The sequence below is a fragment of the Lepisma saccharinum genome, chromosome 21 (genome assembly GCF_977018435.1).
Source record: "Lepisma saccharinum chromosome 21, izLepSacc3.1, whole genome shotgun sequence".
Classification (NCBI taxonomy): domain Eukaryota; kingdom Metazoa; phylum Arthropoda; class Insecta; order Zygentoma; family Lepismatidae; genus Lepisma; species Lepisma saccharinum.
The window spans coordinates 47,703,687-47,727,897 of NC_139249.1; the positions used below are offsets into that span (position 1 = coordinate 47,703,687).

The following is a 24,211-nucleotide window of genomic DNA, read 5'->3' on the forward strand; positions in this document are numbered from 1 at the left end:
TTTTAATTAAATGTTTAGAGGTATAATATCAAACAATTATTTAGAGAGTTTGCGGTGCTTGTAAGTTGCTACGGAACTTAAAGAAAGTTTATTATCACCCCGAAAACTGCTGTAAGTGAATTATTCTAGACTTTTCGTATTTCAAAATTCAAGCGTCAGAATTTATTACAGAGGCAAGGTAGGAATTTGAGGGAAATAAAGAAAACAATAATTTTCCAATTACGTTTAAAAATGTGAAAATGACAAAAGACGTAAATATTGCATTTCCAATTTAATGTCGCTATTGAATTCGTTTATGCAAGACATCCAGCTAATAATCTTGAAACGATTATTACTTACTCAGTTTATTATTAAGAAAATAGACAATAATACTTTGAATATTTGTGCCTTATTAGAGCCCATACACACATAAAGTTACTTTCGAAACTTTTCAAATTAGCGAACTTCATCCAATACAACATGCAGACATTTTACCCCATCTATGATTACGCCCACAACGTGGCCGAAGGTCACGCATGCGTGCGTGGCCACGTCGAAAGTACGCGAGTTGTGGGATATAACCTTACAAGCTAATTGGAAACTGTAATTCTATGAACAGAACAAAATATATAAAAATTCAAAGATTAGATCTAATGTTACAATTAAATTTAAATAAGTCTATGCTTGGGTTATTCTTATAAAATGAGTTAAATAACTTGCACATTCTCCTCATGGGTTCATCTTCGGCCATTTTGGTTCTTCAGAGGGGGATTTGAAAGAGGTCAGTTCTGGTACGTAAAAATTTAAATTCGACAGCAGGCTAGAAGAATATATTTTACCATTAATAAGTCTGGAGAGGAAAGTTAATCGACTTATTTACCTTCTTTCTTCAAGAGACGAGATATTAAAGATTTCGCGTAATATGTTGCTACGAGTGAGTTTTCGATATGTACCATCAATTTTAAATAGTAGATATATGAGAAATTTATTTTGAAGTTTCCTAATTTTTCGATATCTTTCTTGAATTGTGGGTTCCAAACAAGAGAGGCATATTCCAGTTTAGATCTGACGAGCGTATAATACAGCAAGAGAAATGTTTCTTTTCTTCTAAATTGATTAACCATTCTTATTATAAATCCCAACTATCCTTCACATTAAAAAAAAAAAAATGCTCCCATTGCGCGACTGAAGAAGACCTAAGGAGAATTCAAAGCTGAACCTATTAAACATTTTTGCTACAATGTCGGTTTTAACTGATAAGAACAGCTATTTAGATGCAGTGTAGAAAAGATTCCTTATGCTTTTATGTTTGCTCGTCCTGAGATACCTGCTGTTGAGCTCATCCCTGGTATAAGCATGTCCAAATTGTAGATCTAATTTGTTCATGGACATAACATTACAGTGCATAATTAGTTCATATCTCAGTAAATAAACTGATAGGTGGTTGGCTGCACATGAAAGGTATACAAAATACCATAATTCTCTGGCATTCCTAAGTATGATCAATCCATTCTTGAATATCCGTACCAAGATCGTTCAAGTTCATCTTAATTATTGTCTCACCGCTATCATATTCGTCTTAGCCTTCCTGCAGATCTCTTACCATCAGGCTTCCCTTCCTACATCTCCCATGATTAAATTATTGTAATAACTAGACCTTGGATTTTTGGTTCTAAAAAGTGTGCTTTTAGGTTTCTAAAATAGGCTCTAAAAATCCTAAAATAGGTTCTAAAAATCCCAAAATAGGTTCTAAAATCCCAAAATAGGTTCTAAAAATCCTAAAATAGGCTCTAAAAATCCTAAAATAGGCTCTAAAAATCCTAAAATAGGCTCTAAAAATCCTAAAATAGGCTCTAAAAATTCTAAAATAGGCTCTAAAAATACCGAAATAGGCTCTAAAAATCCCGAAATAGGTTCTAAAAATCCTAAAATAGGCTCTAAAAATCCTAAAATAGGCTCTAAAAATCCTAAAATAGGTTCTAAAAATCCTAAAATAGGCTCTAAAATCCTAAAATAAGTTCTAAAAATCCGAAAATAGGTTCTAAAAATCCCAAAATAGGTCCTAAAAATCTTAAGTTAGTCTTGAAAAGTCCTGAAGTAGGTTCAAAAAACTTAAAATAGTTCAAAATTCGTGAAAAATGCTGAATAGGTATAGTCACCGGCAACGAAAATTGGACACCTTTATCCTGAAATACGCACTATCTTGCATAACGTTATGTGTGTTGCCTAACCCTACGGCGATGGCAGAACTTACCATTGAAACTTTGCTATAATCCACTCTTCGCCATATACTTAGGCAACAGTGGCACCAGACATTTTGCTTTGTTTAGATCTTTGAAAATTCACCATGGACTTGGAGGAAGGGAAATCGACAGAGAGTACGTTTGAAACACGTTCGTCATTGAATTTTTCGTGACCAAACAAAGCAAATGCCTCTGTGTGACATAAAAATTCTGTAAAAACCTTTAAAGAGTCTTGATTTAGGCGCATAAACCTAAAATAGGTTCTAACAAGCAAAATAGTTTTTTAGCCACTATAAAACGTCATCAGTTGTTGCGTTTTTTAACAAAACGCTGACATAACTTATTATTTCTTACATTCCTGTAAAGGAAAAAAATAGGTTAAAAACTTAAAATCCGAGGTCTAGCAATAACATTAGCAGATGACGCAGCTGAGACTTGTCAAACTTTCTCCTCTCACACCGCTCTTTATCGTCCAAAATTCCAAACATGGCCAAAACTTGGCCGATTGTCAGCCCACGTGATTAAGAAGTTGAATTACAGTATTTATTGACATGGTAAAAACGATTTACATATAGAAAGTTTTCTGGGGGTGTTGGAATTGTAAAAATGAATTATTACATATCTATATGCTATAACATATTTCGTAACTACAATTTGTAACCGTTTCAAAAGCTGTTCAAAGACAATAAAAAGTAATTGGGGGTTATTTTAAAGGGAATTTGCATTTACCACCCCCGAGTACGCCAGTATATGGGCCCGAACCTTCACACCCACCTCGTATGTACCATCACGGCAGGGTGCCTTAACACAAGGGACACCTTATCTGTACTACGTACTTTTATCGCCACTCTGAAGATGAATTGATGACGGATGAAGCAAACACTTACAGTGTTTAGAGGTGTAAGGGCTGACCCCCAAATGTCAACCTTAGCCCCTGGACTGCACTGTTACAGACTAACGAGACACTCTGGCTTATGGATCTACGGCCAGTATAATCCTGTTGTCCTGTTTTGCCCGTGCTGAGTGCCTCTTTACAGCCTCAGCTTTTAACCCAGAGAAGAATATTTTAGTCCTCAGACATGTATTTATTTTACTCATGATAAGGGGCTGGGCGCTTTGTAATGTGATGGGTGCAAAATAGCCGAAGTGCTGACGCACCCACAATTTTCAATTTTATCCAATCAATCAACATTCAGAACTTCCTAGGACTCAAACTTGTCACCCCACTGCCCCACGAAAGCTGCCTATAGTTAGCTTTACTTTGCATTTCTCGCATACGAACCTACGAAATGCACCGAGGCTTCGAACCCAGGACTTCGGCGAGCTCGTTTCAACGGCAGCGCATTGTTTCTGTCCCCATATGTCGCTGCGCCCAGCCCAGCTGAGCTTTCGGCCGGCGGGTGGGCGAAGCAGCCCCCCGGTTCCCATGGCAACCGATGCGACCGGCACTTCCGTGTTTTCCTTTTTAGCATAGCGGCGTTGCCACGTCAGGGATTAAAGGAGACCGGACAAGATACCAGTAGCATGTAATTGCGGTTGGTTCCCGCCCACCTTATTATGTAAAACACAAGGTTTGGTTTCCGAATCGACGCCACTACAATGCGAGGAAACTGTTATCCGTATGTCCCCCGATACCTCAACGTGTTATTACTTCTGACAGGCATACTTCTTCCAAAGCGTTGTCCTCTCCCTCAAAATCAGATGGTTACGTATCACGCCTTCAAAAAGTGGCACCTTCGTTACTGTTAAATTATGAGCTTCTCTCGTAAACATAAGGCTTTGACTTCTGCGGGCCTGAATTCTGCGAACCAGCGTTGTTTACGAGCCAAATACTTTATCAGCATATTTCCTTGGGCCTTCTGCGAGAAGTGTTGGTAATAGAAACCATAAATCGACTTCATACTTCTGTGATTTTCACTGCGCCATCTGTGTTTTTGAAAAATCTAACGGTACAAACAAGGCCCCTGTCTGTCCAACTTGTCGAAAATACACTCGTTTTGGAAATTCCGCCCCACCTTCTGATTTATGAACATTTAAATTGGTTAAAACATGCAGAAATATTCCAAAATATACGCAGTGAGTCTCTTAAAATAATCCCTAAATAAAAATCCACTGATTCAAGCATATTATACAATTCTTCATTGTGTGTGTGTGTGTGGGGGGGGGGGGGGTGTTTAGAAGCTTTTAAGAGAAAAGAAGAAGACTTTAGAATTTTACCAGGTTTAGAAATTAGGATATCGTAGAAAATATTTACTTCGTCTTTTTTATTCATTTACGAAAAAGAACTTTATTCTAAAAATTGTCCACAAGGAAGAATACTTGTCAATGTATTTTTTTTACGAATTATGTAATCAAGTAAGTGAACTACCTGCACAACAGCTAATGAAACCTATCCTGATTGATTTGGTGTTTTAAGTCCACAGTAAGGCTAATCGGTACTGGACCTACAGTTTAAATTGGGATCCCAACCACCATGTGCCTCCACCGGGTAACGAACCCGGGACACCTTGATTACAAAACGACGACGCTACCACTGCACCTATCCTGTCAAGATTCCCCTCGGACAGAATGTCAGCGTAAATGCTCGAAATGAAAGAGTCCGAAATGAGACACATGAGATTTAACATTAATGCAACCGTCATGAAACACCGACTTTATGTTTGGAAACAGTTTATAGTTTGCAAACAATAGCGGACCTCGTGCACAATATTTACTGCAATTATTTTCCAGTTAATAAACTGTCCGTTATCGCATTACAGATGCAACCTTTTTTTTCCTAAACGATTTCCTTTCTGTTTATGTTAACGAAATCGCCATGTATCCAGCGCCATAAAAGCCAGCACGAGCGACAGCGTAACGGGGAACTAAATTGTTTCCTACTCGTGGACAATTCGACGTACGGAAGTTTGCTGCATGCAGTGGGGGGATAATATTACATTTATGAATTCAATTAATGTACTGTTTTTAGCTCTCCTGAACATGTAAATATCTAGCACCATTCCCTGTAGCGCGGTTATCCTTGTGACTGAGAAAACAGTTAACTTCGTCCGTGCTAACAGTTACCACAGTGGAAACTTCTCGTTTATGTCCTCGTATAAATGGTAATAAGGAGGTTGCGAGTGTCTCCTTGTAAACCGCTATGTGGCGCTGGGGTGTTACGGGTTGTTGCGTCAAAGTCCACGTGCTGATCATTTTGACACGTGACACCGAGGTAATTGTATCTGAGGTGAGGCTAGGAGGTGCGCGCGCAGCAGAGTGGTAAAACGGCGCACGCATCACTCGCAGGGGTTACAGTGGTGTCGATAACGATCAGTTCTTTAAACTGCGATATTCCCGCCAAATTTCAAGTAGAGACAAGGTTAAAACATGTAGGCTTAGAAGTTTATGAATAGGGACTAATCAGTGGAAGCAATTGGGTGCCAAAACTTGGGGCTAGGGAAGTTAACTTTCTCTTAGTAGACAAGCGGTGGTAAAATCCGTCCTCGGAGGGGGCGCCAGTTACAAATCAGATATTTCATATTGGAAACAATATTAAGATGGAAGGAAAGGAGTTTCGGAAAATAAACACAGATGGCAGCACAAGGTAAAAGAATATAAATAAATTGTTGGAAAATAAGTATCGATTTATTGAAAGTAAAAATGTAACGTAAAGGTGTAGAGTAGATAAAAGCAATGCATAAAAACAATATATAGTAGATGGAAAGGGAAAATAGAAGTGATTTTCATCATTCAAGACGAAACCTGTAGTTAATTTTTAGGCACGCATAATGAAGTATTTAACGAAATAAGAATTTAATGCTATCATGTCTCCAAGGATGAAATATCTGAATTTACTACTGCATAACATTACATACATTGCAAAATGAAGTAGCAATTTAAGCCAAGAGAGTAGTGTTATTTTGATATAATTATGTAGGTATTAAATAAATGCATACGTTCTACTAACACATTCTTTAACAGTAATACTTAAAGTATTTAAAAATACTGCGAATTTTGTGATTGCTATTACGGTTTCTAATAAATGAGGGAACAGAAGAAATAACAGCTAATCACACTTTGTTGTACGACTAAATCACAGTTGTGATGGTGATTTATGAATCACAATGATATAGACACAGTTCTGCGATTTGTCTGACGTCATTAGTCAGTTCTAGCGGATCTGTGGAGATGGTAACCAAAAGATCGAGACTAGCGATAATGAGACAGACTTGGTGTCGGTGTCCGATACTCTTGTCTGATCCGAGAATCTAATCTACAGTTGCCGTTGCCACTGACTCCACAAAACACATCTAATTCGTTTCCTTTTCTGGCTTAATAAGCGAAGCATTGAATTGGTTTTATTGCTGGGAGAGGGTCAGCTGTTGGTGGTCTACCACATTGTATACCTAATGGTAAAAATCAAAAGGTAATAACGTTGAAAGATCGTGTTCCAATCTAGTTTGCAAGTTTCAGGATTCCCAATGTGTTTTTCAGTAAGTCCGTTACAACATCCGTTACCCGTGACCGTAAACCATTTTTTTTTTATTTGACTCGCATATACCAAGTGGGTATCGGATTATTTATATGTGTATGGCTTACATATGTTGTACATCGTAATTGCATATGGACTACTGTGTAAATAGTAATGGAAATATCTACACACTGTGATTCGTTCCTGCGTACAGCTTATGTGAAACGGCACCAACAGTGTATGCAAATCAGGCAGAAAGTCACCAATAAGCTCTAATTGGGAAAAGTTGTGAACGGCGTTTGCTAATTGCTCAACTTGTTTGCAAAATTAGACAAAGCAATGGTGAAAATGTCTTTTCCCAAGCAGCTTTATCCTCCATGCATGCTTTGCAAGACACAGTTTGCTTTCTACGGAAAGGTACGCCCCCCACTCCTCCAGGAAATGTATTTCTACGATCTGTGCATCTGTTATCGAACGCGTTCTCGTTTTGATGCAGGACGCATCGAAAGGTCTTTAGTCCGGAGATAATGTTGACCGCACGTTACTGTTTTTATATTTTTTTCGTGGAATATTATGTGCTGCAGTGTTGCTAACCATATAAGGCAAAATGTACATTGTTCGTTAAAGTGGGAGAAATAGAAAAGGGGAAATACATTTTAAAAGAGCAGTGGTACAGTCACGGACATTTCTGGGTTGTAACGATTCCATTGAAAGTAAATGGAGTCGTTACAACCCACAAATGTCCGTGACTGAACAAAGGGAATTAAGTGGAATGGCTACAAAATAGAGATGGGCTCAAGATGAAACGAGCGGTCTCTCGTGTTTGAAGATATATTCGGTTTGACGCCACGAATCGACGCTACGAACCCTCGTAAAACTTAATTTTATCCTGAATTGCTCATGTTCTGTTGTCACTAATGGATTAACTTTACTCTTACAATAAATAAAAGACACAACATATCTACAAATAATCGTGTAAATATCAGTTTGGTATATATCTGAAAGTATAGTTTATCAAAGAATTGAACACTAAATCTCGATTTTACACACACCTGTCTCGATTTTTTTTAAAAAATGCTGTCAATCGGAGACTTGTCTTGTCTCGGTACAAGCCCTAATATAAAATGTATTTTTTGGGGTTTGACTACTGGTGAGGATGAAGACAGAATGATGACATCGTGGAATTGATGAAGGGACAATCACAAAGCTCTGGTAGAGGCTGTCGCCTTGTAATCACAGAATCCCAGGTTTCGATTGTCGGTTGAGGCACATTGCACAGTGGTTTGGCTCCTACTTTAAACTGTAGGTCCGTGCCAATCTGAGAATGAAGTTGACTCAAAATAAACAAATCTAACTGTGGCCGGTACTCGATCTCAGAACTTTCGGAGGGAAGACCGTAACTCGACCACTCGACCACCCTCGGCCACCAAGGTGGCTGCATTCGGGCCTGGAAGCAATTGTGAATGCATTTCTCGTACTAACATGCATATATAACCAGGGGGGATTTGCCACTAGACTATCCTAGGCTATAACCTAGGGGTCGCAAGACCAGGGGGCTCACAAAAATGATACGCTGAAAGTGGTAAAAGTGACGAAGACCATCGACTATAAATTTCCTTAATATTGAGGTAATATGAAAACAAAACATGTCAAGGCATTGTACTTGCTTACTTCATGAAAGAAGGTAGAAGATAGACGTTAAATAACTTCTTACGGCATAACCATATTTTCAGTACCTTATTATAACCAGTGCATATCTCCATGACAGACTGCAAAGGGTGCTCGAATATAAACAATTGTTCCTCGGAAGAAACTAATGTAAACATTTTGGACTTTAAGGGCCAACAATTGAAAGTCAAGTGGGGAATATTGACGGTCGAAATCAACACCCTTGTTTCTGAGCTCGCGGCTATTGTGGCTACCGTAATATAGTGTCGGTTTCTTTACCTTTTGGTGCATGTGCGGTATTAGGAAATAGTTTTAGGTTAGTGTTCTTTTGTTAAATATAAGAGTATTGTTTTATCGAAGTTTAATTAATATTTTTTTATCAGTTGTGTCTATATTTTAAAGTTTACAAGTGTTTTTAATACATACTGTGCAATTAGTGGAAGTGAAGTACCATCAGTGGCGGCGATTGGGTTCCAAAACTAAGGGGGGGGGGCAATGACAGTTTACTTTCCCTTGTTAGATAATGTTTAGCATACTGCTGGGGAAAAAGTGTGGGGTCACCCCTAATTGCCGCCACTGAGTACCATGATAACAAAACTGTTAATAATAATAATAATAATGTCGGTATGGCCCAAAACAAAGGATAGTCTACGGGCCCAAATTTTATAACCCCCTTCCCCATGTATGTATCATAGGCTCGAAACTTCTCTAATTCCCTCTACTCTATTTTACTTCATTATATAGATTTAGTTCGTAGTATGTTGCAGTTGAATTTAGCAAGTTTCAATGTCCGTGTCGTCACAGCAAACATGATCATTTCATGGTCCCGAGAAAAGAAAACCATTACTTACTTAATCACTTATTTCTTTACTTACAAAATGTGGTCGCTAGGTTCTTTCGATCAAGTTGATTCAATTTTGTATTCACAGTAACAAGAAAAATTAGATAACAGCTTGATATTCAGTACATTAGTTAATCTAAGGGATTTGAAGGTTGTAAAGAAATCTCCCTGAATTTTATTCTTTAAAGTTGGCAACCCTACATTCTTTAAAGTTGGCAACCCTACAAGCATCTAATATTTTAAAGTAGCAGTCATTATTGCTTGAAAGTTGCCAATTACAATTCACAGATGGCAGGACAATACGTTACTGCAATAAAACTACTGTTTCCTGTAAGACCTTTATACATATATAAGACCTTTATCGGTTTAAAAATTAATAGGCACATAACACAATAAATTGCATTGGGAGACGAATTAACCAATCCGAGACTAAGAATGTGTGTGTAAATGTTTACTTCTAATACCTTGAGGAAAGTAGGAAACATTGGTTCATTTTGTACAGGTTTGATCACTAAAGTAGGTGTTTTCTCTAATCCACTCGTCTTATTTTTAGGGACATTCAAATTATTTAGCGTCGGTTTTCAACCTAGATTTATCGCGACGATGAGAAAGAATGATGATTATATTAAATTACAGACTGCAACAAAAATGCCCTGGCCGGAACTTCAACTCGGAACCTACAGGCTTGTGGCGATGAACGTATGTCTCCATGCAATCTTTTGTTCACACATTGGCACTTACATGCTTTTTAATGCATATTTGTATTTTTGTTCTCTTAGGATTTCTTTTCTGCCACTTTTAGTTAATCGCGACGATGAAGTTGTATAATCAGAGGCGTAACCTGACGGGGCCAAAGGGGCACTTATCCCCCAAATTATCAGGTGTTTCTTATTCTTAACCTCCTTGAATCTGAGAAGCAAGGTAATAAGTAATTTTTATGTTTTTGCGAATGTTACAGTTATCAAAATAGTCCTGGATGATATTTTTATGAGCTTCAGAAATTTTTGATTCTGCCCACGCCCCTCCAATCTAGGTCCCAAGTTACGCCTATTTGTGTGATGATATATGATAACAACTGTAGAACGGGCACTCACAAGCAACATCCATGCCCACCCCAAGATTTGAACCTTGGAACTTCTGTGGCGAGATCGAAAGGGCTTGAATGCCCTCAAAAGATAAGCAACATTGGATTCCATACATCAGATCTCTGGTGGAAAGACTTCGCTGCCAGTGGTTAAATAGGAGACGGTGGCAACCCTGCGGTGGCATGAGTGATCTTTCCAGCGATGCCAACCCTAGCACAATGGTGCTAAACCTAGCATAATTTAACCGTCTCTGGCACCTAGCACCCTGTGTTTGGCATAACAGCCAAATCTGGCATAATCTGCAACCGTCGGTAGATATTGAACGCAAAGGAAAGTGCTCTGAAGAAGTAAAAATAAAAGTAACTGCACCTCTAGTTCAGGAGTGGATATGTTTCCAACAAAAGAGAGTAAACCGGCCCAGGGATCCCGTCCCCCACCAACGCCTTTCATCTCTTCCGCATCTTCCTGCCATAAAATCGAAGAGGAGGGTTGGGGCGGCTCACCCTCAAAAGTATGTCCTTTCCTAGCACCGACACAAGGGGTCAGGGTCAGCCATTTGCAGTGCCTGTATTTTCGCGAGGAATGTTTAGTAGAAAATTTAATTGACAAATAAAGCTCATGTGGCGCCCTCCTTTGTCGGCAAATTTTGACCATCTTTGTCTTCAGCTTGTGTTCGGTTCGGTTCAGCGTTCAGTCAATTCGACATCTTACCATTTCAGAAGCAGTCTCCCGCGGCGAAAAAAAGCGTTGTTCCTGTACATGATTTTAATTATTTGTGCGTGCGTCTTTCAGTGTATTTTTGAGCGTGTGGGATAAAATATAACATTTGAAAATAGTAATAAAATATATTGTTAATAATAATAATAATAATAATAATACTGCCCTAGCACAATTGGGTGGCATTCTAGCATAATTTCACATGTCGAACAGCACTTTTTGTAGCCGAGTGGTTGGCAACGCTGGATCTTTCGTACCGGGAACTGAAGACGGGAGTCGGTTCACGTGAGGCGCTGGAAGCGGAAGGGATGAGACCCATTTTCTCCAAGTTGGACTTTGTCCCACGAGAGGGCACTGGCCGCGTATCTCCAAGCGCGCTCTGCTGTGATGTAACGGGGAAATAAAACAAAAGTGTAAATGGATAGGCGTCGTATTTTGCCAGTTGCGGGTAAAAGAATCCGCTCTGATGCCCACGTCTATTCGACGGGTGCCAAAGAAGGGAAGTTGGAGCTGTGGTTGCGGCACCGAAATTCCCACGTGCTTTTTCTCGAATTCAGTTTTCTCTCTCTCGCAGTTATCATTAAAATTGAACTCTGCTATAACTAAGATCTGCATACTAACTAATTAACATTTCCCCCAGTCGCCGAAACTAGTCATGGAGTTTGACCAGTAAGCCACAGGACAGGGTTCGAAACTTGATTACTACAGGGTGTACCAATAGAAGTAAACCATTTTTAAACAAATTATTACTAGTGTATTTTTCTTCTTATGATTGACTTCTGGAATGGGATAATTTGCGATATGTTATTTGTATGATCTATTCGCGGGTGGGAGATTTCAGACATTGGAATTGATTCACATTTCTTTTTGGCAACTGCAGGCCGTAATGGGGAGGGTTGTATTTTCTGAATGACTTGTGGGATGGGATAATTTGCGACTTGTTAGGAACGGAAGGGGAGGGTAGTATTCTGTGGAAATGGACAACAATGACATTTAACATACGACTTAACTTCGACCCGCAATTCAGTGCCTGGCCTTGGGATAAAGAGATAAGTTACCTTCCGAGGTTTAATTTTCTGGTAAAAATAGTTTTCGGCAGGTGGATCCGGCCAGTTTCTAACATGCCTTCCAAAGGGACTCTATAGAGAAAGGCGGGGCCGCGGTAGCGGTAGGTCAATTACCCCAGGGGCGGAGCCCGGAATCAGCAGGAAATTTGGAGCCGGCAATTTTTATAAAATTTCTTGGGATGCAGTAGCCCTGAAAAACCGACTTTTACATATATCCATCGGTACGGGTGCAACGAAACTAAAATGGCCGCAAGTACAGTTCCACCTCGCAACTTCAAACGGCTACATCTCAACTTTAAACGACTGTACAGTCGTAAATACTTGTTTCCGCGCTCCAAAATTTTGTTCTTCAGAATTTGCAACACACAATCTTTATTTAAAAAAAAAGTCCTTGCGAAATCGAGGGTGTAGGATGTGACCACGTTCCCATAGAACCAACTTTCCTCACGCAAATTTAGGACAACTGTTGCTATTATATAGTCATTATTAATTTTTATATTCATTGTGACAAGGGTGTAGAATTTTTTTACCAATTGAAACACTAGATAGAGATACTTGAAACAGAAATATTGATTTTTTAATAAAATTCTCGAACTTTTTCGCCTTCTAATATATAAAACATAATTTCAATTTAGAATAAACTCTCATGTCTAACGCCATCTTATTTTGTCTAATGTAATTACAGGATATTTCTAAATATAACAGCGCGGCATAAGCAAACCTATCCTAAAAATTTCGTGGTATTGAAGCAAAATTCCAGCTTGACCCGTATCCATGTCACCGGTAACGAAACACACATGTTTTTGTAAAAGGTGTTTGGTCAAGGAAATGTATAGCAAATTCCCTATTGTTCTTTTTTCTGAGTTTGAGTTTCATGTCCACTTTACGCACCGATAGACTGATTAGGACTGGACCTACACCACCAGGCACCTCATTTTGCATCGAACTCAGGACCCCTCGATTACAAGGCGACGACGTCATCACTACACCGTCGGGGAAGCCCATCTGTCTCTCTGAAATCAACAAATATTGCGGTTCCCTGCACAAAACAAGAAATGATGATGATTTCTACTACATAGCGTAAGTGTTGTGTTGTGTAGCAGCCAAGATAGACGCTAAAATAGAAATTGTAGTCGCAATTTGTAACTTTGGTCGGCCAATTTCGAGCAGTGGTGAGTGACGACCCTCTCTGTTGATTGATTGAGTTGGTTTTTTAAGTCCACTTTATGCACAGCAAGCCCAATCGGGACTGGACCTACAGTAAGTCCGAACCACTATGTGCCTCCACCGGGTATCGAACCCGGGGACCCTCTTTGTTTCAACCTTTCCAAGTAATTTAGCGATTTATGTCCATCTGATGGACCGCTGATACATTATCACACGCGTCTCTTATATCCAGATAGCGGAAGTGCGCGCGTCTCTGATGACGTAATTCTTATTTCCAACCGAAGTCAGCCTCATTGACCTTTCAGGATTCTGAGGTGCAAGGCTCGCTTGAAAAATGTGGCGATCCCAGGTGAAATTCTGAACCAAATTCAAATCCATACATCAGTTCTCCTGTGTTTTCGCACTTCCTTTGTTTTTTTTCTGAATGAATCATTGGCATTTCCTGAAACCGGAATGGAGGTCAACGCAGCTCTTAGAAAATACATGACGTCAAAACGAAATACGGCATATTCTATAATGAGAATGGCGTATGAGAACACCTCAAGAGATTTGCGTGTGCTGTTGTTGCGCATCAACAGAGATGGTACCGAACCGAGTTGTGTTACGTTCTCGTCTGGAAGCATCGAGATTGCTCATTTTGCTTTCACAATACGTTAAACAACTGAGTAACTGTAATCTTGAATATACGAAACATTTGACCCAACTTCCATTCTCAGTCTACTCGTCATGGTTAGCTGGAAGTTGCAAAGTTTGAATCGACTTACAGTTGGCCCCCCCTTAGAAAACTAAAGTCAACCAAAAATTATATATTTGTCACATATAATTTCATTTCAGCCACAATTATATGTCTTAATTATTGCATGAATATGATAAATTCAAATTTAAGCAATGTTTTTTGAGGGAACAACACTATTATTGGGAAAAAATTACCTTGTTTGACCCCCTGGAAAAAATACCTTCCTTGCCCCTCCCTGGAAAAAATCCTGCGGACGTCCATGTTACAGTTTACAGTTGAATTCGAACCCGCGATTCCTTGATTATACGGCGTACGGTTTTAGAAGGGATATGGGGCGGGGCCACGCAGAGACCAGCTAATGGCAGGAGTGCAACGTTGTACAGTTAGGAAACTGTGGCGCGCAAGTTAAATGCCGTGTTCTGTATTTTTCTTGTGCGCAAGAAGTTTTCATAAAACTCGCCACTTTAAGGTTCGTCATAAGATGGGGCAAAACATTGTGAACCTGACTGTCCAAGTCCCACAAATTTCCGTCGCCTACAGCCGGAGGTAGTGTTTCTCGAAGAAACACTGGGAAACAACACGTCTCAACACACACACAATGACCCTTTCATTTTTCTTCCGGTTTTCGTTGCCACCGTGTTGACAGCTGAATTGTGTTTTGGGAAAACAATGGGTGTTAAATTCGCTTCAATCGTCCTGGGCGTTCTCCAACATTGCGAGTCTGAGTCAGGATGAGTTCTTATATGCTGCAGTGATATGATATTATAATCCTGTATAGATTCACTATATTATTCCACCGTACTCTTATATACTGTGTATGCAATATATATAAAATAGTTGAATGTTGGACATAACATTCTCTGCCTTTCCCTTCCACTAGCAGTTAGTTTGGCAACAGCGCAATAGCTCTGGCTGCGTATTGGCTCAGCTCATGTTCCTTCTAAAAGCGTACACCGTATAGAAGGCCACAGGGTTTTCACTACGCCGTCGGTAAAATAATGCCCAAAACTTTTTACAAAAGCGGTGCTATGAAGTAGAAAAAATACGAAACGCCAAAGTGTGTGTTTACGAAAGAAAGGTGTAATAGCCAGAAAGCCGCATAAACAGAGAGAATTCTGTTCCCCTTTTGGTTATTTTTTCGTCGCCTGTTTAGGCGACGACGTGGTTGAGGAACTAATGAAATTCACGATACGAAAAATACACTTACACATCCATTCCACACAGAGGATTCGAACCTGGAACATACCAGGTGTGTTTTTTTACATTCCCCACATTCGATGTTTTTCTCCTCTTCGAAAATTTTCCCCAAAACTTGGCAGAATGTATCTAGCCCACAGACTAAGCTCAAAATGGCCCAATGCCACGTCGTGGCTGGTCATCGTAACGCGCTACGAAGCCAGACGTTCAAGGTTTGAATCTAATTTATCCTATCACCATTTCATCATGTATCCACATCGTCGCGATTAACCAAATAGGTAACGTAAAATAACAAAACAGAAACATAAATTGTATACCCTATCCCAGCTAACTGTGGAGCAATGCCGCTTATAGCGTCAGAGAAGCGAGGCAAATCTATTGGCCAGAGCGAAGCAGTACACGCTGCAGGGAAGACTGGTAACTGCAGTCGCTTTCCCCCACTCCACGCAGCCCCGTTCCTTCTCAAGTGTTCATTGGTGAAGCCGTCTCGCGTCACTACTTGCGCAGAGACTTGTTTTTCTGCCTGCTCCACAGTTAGCTGGGACAGAGTATAAATGATTGAGGACTTGGTGTGAGTGAAAACGTTACAGAACACGAAGAATTTACAAGAAATTGAATTTAAATAGTTTCCAAAATAATTCCACATAAATTTGCATCTAATATTTTATATATTTTTTTTTAAAAAAATAATATTTCGATTTTCATATTGGAGGGGGCTGCAGGCTCATTAGCTCACTCTCGCGCACGCCCTTGCGTTTTAATGTTGCCTTGTGCAATGCTCAACATGTGCCGTGATATAAATTTCCTGTAATGGCCCCGCCCTGGACATGAAACCCAACCGCTTTTGGGCAAGAATCCTCATGTTATATCGAACAAAGCTGTTGTTTTTCTTGTCCGTGGTGTGTGGAAAAGGACTGCCGAACAGTGTTGCCACAGCCAGCGAGCACAATATCCCTTTGTTAGGTACAGAAATTTCCTTTTCCATACAAATTTCCCCATCGTGCCAGAGAATTGAAATCGCGATCACAGAACGTAATCTTCTGTTATTATTGACCCATAGAAAACTTGGATTTTCAAACATTCTAGGATAGATAATAAGAATGAAAATAAGAGGGAATGACTAAGATAAGATAAAGCTGCCGGTCTCCTGGGCGGAGTGGTTAGCACATCGCGCTTCGACGTCAGAGGTCCCGGGTTCCAAGCTTGGCATGCGTGTTCCATATCTTCGCGATTAGTCAAAGATGGCAGAAATGCGAAGTAAAATAAACGAAATCAACCAATCAATAAGATTAAGCTAGTAAAATTATCTTTAGTGTAAAATATAAGTAATACAAACATTTTCTTGGCAACCTTTACCGAAGACCAGCTGTATTGTCGGGCCTCCCCGATGGAGTAGTGTTAACGTTGTTTTCTTGTAATCAAGAGGTCCCGGGTACGATGTCCGGTGGAGGCACAGATTGGTTGGGATACCACTATAAACTGTAGTCTCAGTGCCGATTACCCTATCTGTGCATAAAGTGGACTTCAAACAGCTACTCAGTTCAGCTGCGTTGTTTCTAGTTGTAAAAGTTACAATTAAAAGAGCCGCAGTCTGAGTAGTCGTGTGACTAGTCCGCGGGGGACCCATGTTCGATTCCCTGCGTGGGTGATATCCGGTGGAATTTCTCCAACAATATCACTGTATGGAGCAGCTCTAATAAATTGGTACCTTCGGGATAAAGGCGGCTAGAGCGTGGTGCGGATAACATCACCTCCTCAGATTGCCCTGATTGTGAATCTTAACAATGCTTTTTTGTCACTTTTGGCTACTCGCGACGAGGAGGATGAGTGATGAGATGATGAAATTGATGAAGGGACACTCACAAAGAACACCCATGGCCAGGTCGGGATTCAAACCCGGGACCCCTTACGTCGTAGCTCCCTATGCTAACCACTATTGTGAATGTTTTGTGCCCTACTTCTACGTACCCCCTCCCCACCACATGTATGCTTTCATTGCATGTTGCATTGCGCAAGACGACGCAATGGTAATGTCGTCGCCTTGTAATCAAGGGGTCCTGGGTTCGATACCCGTTGGAGGCACATAGTTGGTTTGGATCACAATTTAAACTGTAGGTCCAGTCCCGATTAGCCTTCTGTAAAGTGGACTTGAAACTCAAATCAAACCCAGCTTTGTGTAAGGGTTAACTTCACCGCTAACTTAGATAATGGAAATGCATTTATTGTTCCCATGCCAAATTAAAGATTTTAATTACAGTCTATTTTGGGGCAAATAATTTACCTTACAAGAGAAAAGAAAATGTATTTCCCGTTTCCCCTGATAGCTACAAATTTCGTCGCAATTGTGATACTTCCCGTAAAACTTCTCTTTTCCCGAATTTCCCTCCTACGTGGGAAATTCCCCTTGATGAGGCAACAGTGGTGCTGAGTGTCTCGGGGTCAACGAACGACCGCCAGCCTTTGACGCAAACCCTGTTGCCTCAGTGACTCATCTCTTTTCTCGGGGCGTTCGAACAGGTGAGTGAAGAGAGCCATATTAACATACGATTGAATATCCCTTTATTATTATATCTCGGAGGTTAAGGATTTCAACGCGGAAATTAGAATTGTTGTGGTTGAGAGAGATGGTTATTTTAATAGGTGCCATATTTGAAAATAGAGTGTCAGTAACGTACAATATACCCAACAATGTGGTGTGCTAGAAAATATAATTGTGCTTGGTGTCAAATTAAAAGAATTCCAATTCTACAATCTGCTGAACAGCGTACCATCTGTTGATAAACAGTGAACTCAAAGCGTTTGGGACATTAGCTACTACTTGCAAGATAATTCTTATTTTAAAAGTTTTATATTCGTGTAGTTTTTATTTGCCTTCATAGTGACATTATTCGGAGTGTTACCCCCTTCCCTTACCGTCCCGTTGCTTTCCTTTTATTTGTATCATCCCCCTATTTCTTACCTTTGCTTTCATTTTCTTTGTATCATCCCCCTATTTCTTACCCTTGCTTTCCTTTTCTTTGTATCATCCCCCTACTTCTTACTCTTGCTTTCCTTTTCTTTGTATCATCCCTATATTTCTTACCCTTGCTTTTCTTTTCTTTGTATCATCCCCCTATTTCTTACCCTTTCTTTGCTTTTCTTTGTATCATCCCTATTTCTTACCCTTGCTTTCCTTTTCTTTGTATCATCCCCCTATTTCTTACCCTTGCTTTCCTTTTCTTTGTATCACCCTATTTCTTACCCTTGCTTTCCTTTTCTTTGTATCATCCCCTATTTCTTACTTTTGCTTTCCTTTTCTTTGTATCATCCCCCTATTTCTTACCCTTGCTTTCCTTTCCTTTACTTAACCATTACTTTTTTTTTACCATATCCTTACATTTGTTTGCTTTCCTTTGTTTCTTTGCCATCACTTTTTCTTTCATTCCTTCTGTTTCCTTACCATTACTTTCATCTTTCTTTTATGACCATGACTTTTCTTCCATTCTGCCCTTGCTATCACTTTTCTTGCGTTTTTTTGTTTCCTTATCATCAGTTTGATCTTCCTTTCTTTCTTTCCTGATCACTTTTCATTCATTTCTTTTTCCCTTCAGCACCATTACCTTTAATTTTCTCTTTTCCTTCGTCACTTCCCTGTCATTTCCTTTTTCCTTACCACCTGTTTTCTTTCAATGTTTCCTTACCATCACTTTTTCTTTCGTCCCCTTGTTTTTCTTCCCTACAAACACTTCTGATCTTTCTCTCTCTCCTGACCATCACCTTTCTTCCATTTTCTTTTTCCTTAAGTCAGTTTTGTTTCATTGTCTTTTCCCCCGTACCACCACTTTTCTCTCAGTTCCTTTTACCTTTATTATCACTTTTCTTTGTGTCTTTACCATTAATTTTCTTTCCTTTATTTCCGTACCATCACCTTTTCTTTCTTTCCTGAGTTTTATCTTTCCTTTTGTTTTCTCTTCTTTCCTTTTATTACTATCACTTTTCTTTCATTTCCTGTTTTTCATATTTTCCTTTCATTTCCTTATTCCTTTATTATCACTGTTCTTTAATTTCCTTTTCCTCTTGACCTCGCAAAGTTTTGTGTGGTTTATCGGAATTTTCCCGTACATTATTTTCGCTTCTGAACTCCAACCGACCGTCTCACCAAATGTTGTAACATGATCATGGGGCTAGAAACACTGTCCTGTGGAAACTACAAAGTTCGGTAAAGGATCGCAGAAGTTTTATCCATCTCGACATCTTGTCTTCCGGGTCTTATCTCGCCGAGAGCTCCCCCACCCATCCCTCTGTTTCTTTTGAGTGGTTCTTATCTGAAGCTTCTCGGATAAAAATAAGAACTAAATTCACGATGCGGCTGATTGGTTCGCCAGAGAACAGCTCTCAAAGAATCGGTCTCGGTGAACGTTCGACAAAGTTCCTCGCCTAGGCTGTAAACGGTTCACATAGGTTTGAACGAACCGATACGTATTCTTGTAGGAATAGAAATGCACCCATTCGTTCCTACGTCAGATTCAACTTAGAATATGCCTTGTACATTAGTATTTTATCGAATCGAAGGAAAATTAGACGCAACCAATATGGATAAATAAATAATAATATAAGATGAAAAGTACTGGAATAGCCATCTTATTTTTCAAAACCTGCACATATCATGTTTAGTTGGTGTCGGGCTTCAATAGAGAGAAGATAGAGCGAGAGAACAAGAGAGAGTGGATAAGGGCTAAACTAAAAGAGAGAGGATGAGAGAAGAAAGGATGTGGGAGAGAGAAAGAGAGATGAGAAAGGATGTAAGAGAGGTAGAGAGGTGTGTGTGTGTGTTGGTGTGAGAGAGAGAGAGAGAGAGAGAGAGAGAGAGAGAGAGAGAGAGAGAGAGAGAGAGAGAGAGAGAGAGAGGAAAAGGGAAGAAAGGATGTAAAAAAGAGAAAGAGAGATGAGAGAAGGTGTAGAGAGAAGAAAGGATATAAAAGAGAGAGAGAATAGAGAGAGAAGAAAATCTGTAAAAGAGAGAAAGAAGAGAGACGAAAGGATGTAAAAGAAAGAGAAAGAGAGACGAGGAAGGATGTAAAAGAGAGGGAGGAGAAGGGATGTGTGTGAGAGAGAGGGGCAATGAAGACGGGCGAGAGATAAAAATAGAGGAGGTGAGAGAGAGAAATATGGATGGCTATCGTGAGAGAGAGGAGAAAGGATGCATTTCTAAGCTCTCTCTCACCACCCAAGTTTGTTTTTTGTCGTGCTGACGCGGGGGTGGTAGTAGTATTTTCGCAACCTCTCCAACTGACCGCACGAGTATAGAGGGTGAGCAACGGGGTTAGCAATAGTTGCTAAGTTTAAATGACGTCAGCACCTCACTCACTTCTTAATTGGGTTCTTCCTGACACGAGAAAAACTTAATGTATTTCAATTAACAAATCACCTTGGCTTGCATGTTTTGGTTACCGTAAACAAAAAAAATACGGTAGCCATTACTAAATTTGGTTTCTCTAAACAAATTTGCACAGCGCGCCAAGACTCCACGGATCCCGGTTTCGAATCCCGGCATGGGTGTCCCTTCATAAACTTCAACATATCATCACACATCCTCATTTTTATTAGCCAGAAGTGGCAGAAATGGGAAGTAAAATAAACCAAATCAATCAATCTAAACGATTGTTGTAAGTCGGGCGGCCGGTCTTCATGCTGGCAAGCGAAGTGGGAAGCGGGGAATACGCAGCAGACGAACCAGACTGCGGCGGGTTACGACGCGGCGGGAGGAAGTATTACGTGAACCTCGTTCAACAGGCGTTTCTTATCGCGCTTGATTGGTAGCTTCCCCGCTCCCCACTTCCCTTGCCAGCATGAGGATCGGCCGCAGTAACAGTTGAAAATACTTATAGAAGCATTTGGTACTGGTGAACAATAATTCGTTTCTCGCCTATTTAAATAAAGGTTTGATTATTTCAGGCAAACTTTCTTGTAGCTTGCCCAGGAAATGGTCGTACTCTGATGATGGTTGGGATATTGTTTCTTGGTACTGTCGTAAGAAGTGCATCTTGGTCAGGATATTGATTTTTAAAGTGGGATCCAAACCACTATTGTGCTTCCACCGGGTATCGAACCCGGGACCCCTTGATTACAAGACGACGACGCAACCACTGCGCCATCGGGGAGGCCCTAGGTCAGGATATTGACATTTATATCTTCCTCTATACTAACTAGTTGCTCTGTTACTTTAGATATAGATAAAATAAAACAAATTCATGGAAATTAAATGACATATATATACCCTATCTCTAAATAATCTATCATCCTCTTCATTACAACCCATAGAGTTAAAGAAATTTGATTTATATTCAATTTATTTACACTATATTCTAATTTACTAAACTTTCAAACAACACAAGACTAAAATATTATGCCTCGATCTCTGCGCCATCTGTTTGTTAAAATATCTAATTCTGAGAATTGTCTAAATCTCCGTTGTTCGTTACATGATGTTGCGTTTTACAAGACATGTACCTTTCTTATTTGCTCATAATTGAAGTAAAGGAAAAAGAAACATATTCTGTGTGCATGTGTGTCTGTGAAGCAATGTTCTTTTCTTTATTATTAGTATTGTGCTGCACATGAATGCGACTCGGGAAGGGGAAAGCAGTGTTGCACAATCCGGTCTTTCATTCTGCATGCATAACACGATGCATCGCACGCACTACTGCCTTTGTTTCTCTACAGCGGTTGGGGAAAATGCAGGACGGTGTCTTGCCACGAATGCAGTTGCATTTGGACAGTATTGCCAAATGCTGTAATTTTTTCAGTACTACAGGGTGTTTCTAAAGCCACACGCTTTTATCGTTGAAGATTAAATAACACGAGCTCGTATGATTCTTGACCAAGACGCGTCATGTATTAATGACGTATATCTGACTGAAATTCGAGTTCAGGATGCCAGGCTGTAGGCCAGTCAATATATCGCAACCCAAAAACTGTGGGGGGCCTTTCTTCCCCTCTCCACTTCCCTATCAATAAACAGAGGTGAAAAGTTGACAACAGGGCTCGGCTTCTATTAATTTGAGACTGGTGCACTTCACGGAAACCATTTCTGCTTACCGCCTTGTAGAAAAACAGTCAAGCCGAGCAAAGTTGGCAGAAATGTTGTGCTTGCCTATAATTCATTAACCGTTGCAGATGCGGGAAAATGCTTCAGACCAAAAATGTTCAACTATATAAAATGAAGCTTTTTTGTTCCTATAATTATTTTCGTACTAGCAACCGTTTTCGAGATATGAACCATTTGAATGCTCACATGTTTTTGGTTTCCAAATCGATGCTGGTAGATATAACCGTGGACCAACCTAAACCATTTTCGTCCACTGTAGAATTAGTGAGACTTATATTTTACATCACTATAAGTCTGCTTTCAGAAACTTTGTGTTACGATCCGTAATGAAACTCGGTATGAAAGGGTCTCAAGTTGGTAATCGTAGAGCAACCAATGCATGTGATGCCAATAAGCACATGTAGATGTTATGCTTTTGCAGCTTGAAAGCGAGTCGTATATCCCGAAACCACCAATGCACAAGCGAGCCGCTGACGCCATACTTACTCAGCACCAATCGCTAAGCCTGTTGCTCACGTTCTGAACTATTGGTAGGCTCGCCAACTAGACTTCCGAGAATAATCTACCTATATCTTTAATATGTGACTATTTATCAACTTGTAATGATGTTGAATGAAGTGTATTCATTGTTTGGCAACAGTGTTTTATCTTATGTATTGTTAACACTGTTTTTTCTTTCTCTTTCAGCCCAAATAGAAATCATCCCATGCAAAGTTTGTGGCGACAAAAGCTCGGGCGTGCATTATGGGGTGATCACGTGCGAGGGCTGCAAGGGGTTCTTCCGACGCAGCCAGAGCAGCGTGGTGAACTATCAATGTCCGAGGAACAAGAACTGTGTAGTGGACAGAGTGAACAGGAACCGATGCCAGTATTGCAGGTTGCAAAAGTGTCTTCGACTCGGAATGTCCAGAGACGGTGAGTACACCCTGGGTATTCCAAACAATTTATTTCTTCGTGTAGCAGTCCGGGTAAGCCCGATTTACGCGGAGCTTGGGGAAAGTTACAGTCTCAAGTGTCCACTGGTGAAAAGTTGGTAAAAAAAAAAAAAATAATAATAAATCTGAAAAATATACCTGACCATCCGATATCACTTGGCATGACATGAAAGTGGAATTGTGTATAAAGGGACTTCACGATGTTGTTACCTCCTGGTCTGCGTCTACGACTGTCTTAATTTGATTTATTGTATTATTATTAGATTTAGACCACTGAGATTGCCACCCCCTCCTCTGTGCCCTGAGCACATACACAAGTGCGATGTATTTGTTTCAGTGAGGAGAAAGTTGTCGTGAGGATCTTATTGAAAAAAAAAAGTTGATATTCCGTGAAGTAACAAAGCTATCCTGAAAAACAAATTTGCTTTATGTAATGCCTCTTGATTTTTTAGCAATACCTGGCTTGTTTGCGGAAACAGAATATCAATTCTAGGAATTTTATGGTGATTTGACGATCGCAGAACAACATTAGACATTTAATGTGATACAAGTAACCCCGATAAAAATAAAATAAATCTATTTAATAATAGATTTTCGAGGCAAAACATACCACTCGTCTTGAAAATTTTAGCATAGTTTTCAGCGGTACTTCAGTAGAACGAAAAAGAGTGAAATTCATTAAAGATAATGTTTTTTAGCTTTTTCACAAAGTAAAACAGAAAAAGTAACCAAAAGAGATGATGATATATTGTATTAGTGAAAGTATCAATAGGAACGGCGCCATCTCTCGTCCAACAAGGTTTTTTTTTTTCAATAAGGCGACGTTGAACTCCAGAATAATACCTTTTCCCCCCAAAATAAGTTTTGCATGTATTAGCATTATGTTGAATTACTTTTAGTGATAAAATCTGGTAACTCGACCAGCTCGTCCCCTCCCACCAGGGGTGCCACCCCAAGGCCTATGACGCACTCCTCCCCATCCCTTATGCCGAATTATTGACTTAATTTTTTAACAATATAATACAGATATATTTAAGCA

General features: G+C 39.8%; 1 protein-coding gene across 5 annotated transcripts in view; it reads left to right on the forward strand.

Annotated features, from left to right (window-relative positions):
- The window catches only part of Hr3 (nuclear hormone receptor 3 ROR-beta), a 518,235-nt gene that overhangs the window by 396,526 nt on the left and 97,498 nt on the right, over positions 1–24,211 (forward strand). For all 5 annotated transcript variants that reach the window (XM_083142586.1, XM_083142587.1, XM_083142585.1 and 2 more), the window contains exon 2: positions 22,925–23,152. In XM_083142586.1, the coding sequence (XP_082998712.1) occupies positions 22,925–23,152 (228 nt within the window). The remainder of the gene's footprint in view (positions 1–22,924; positions 23,153–24,211) is intronic.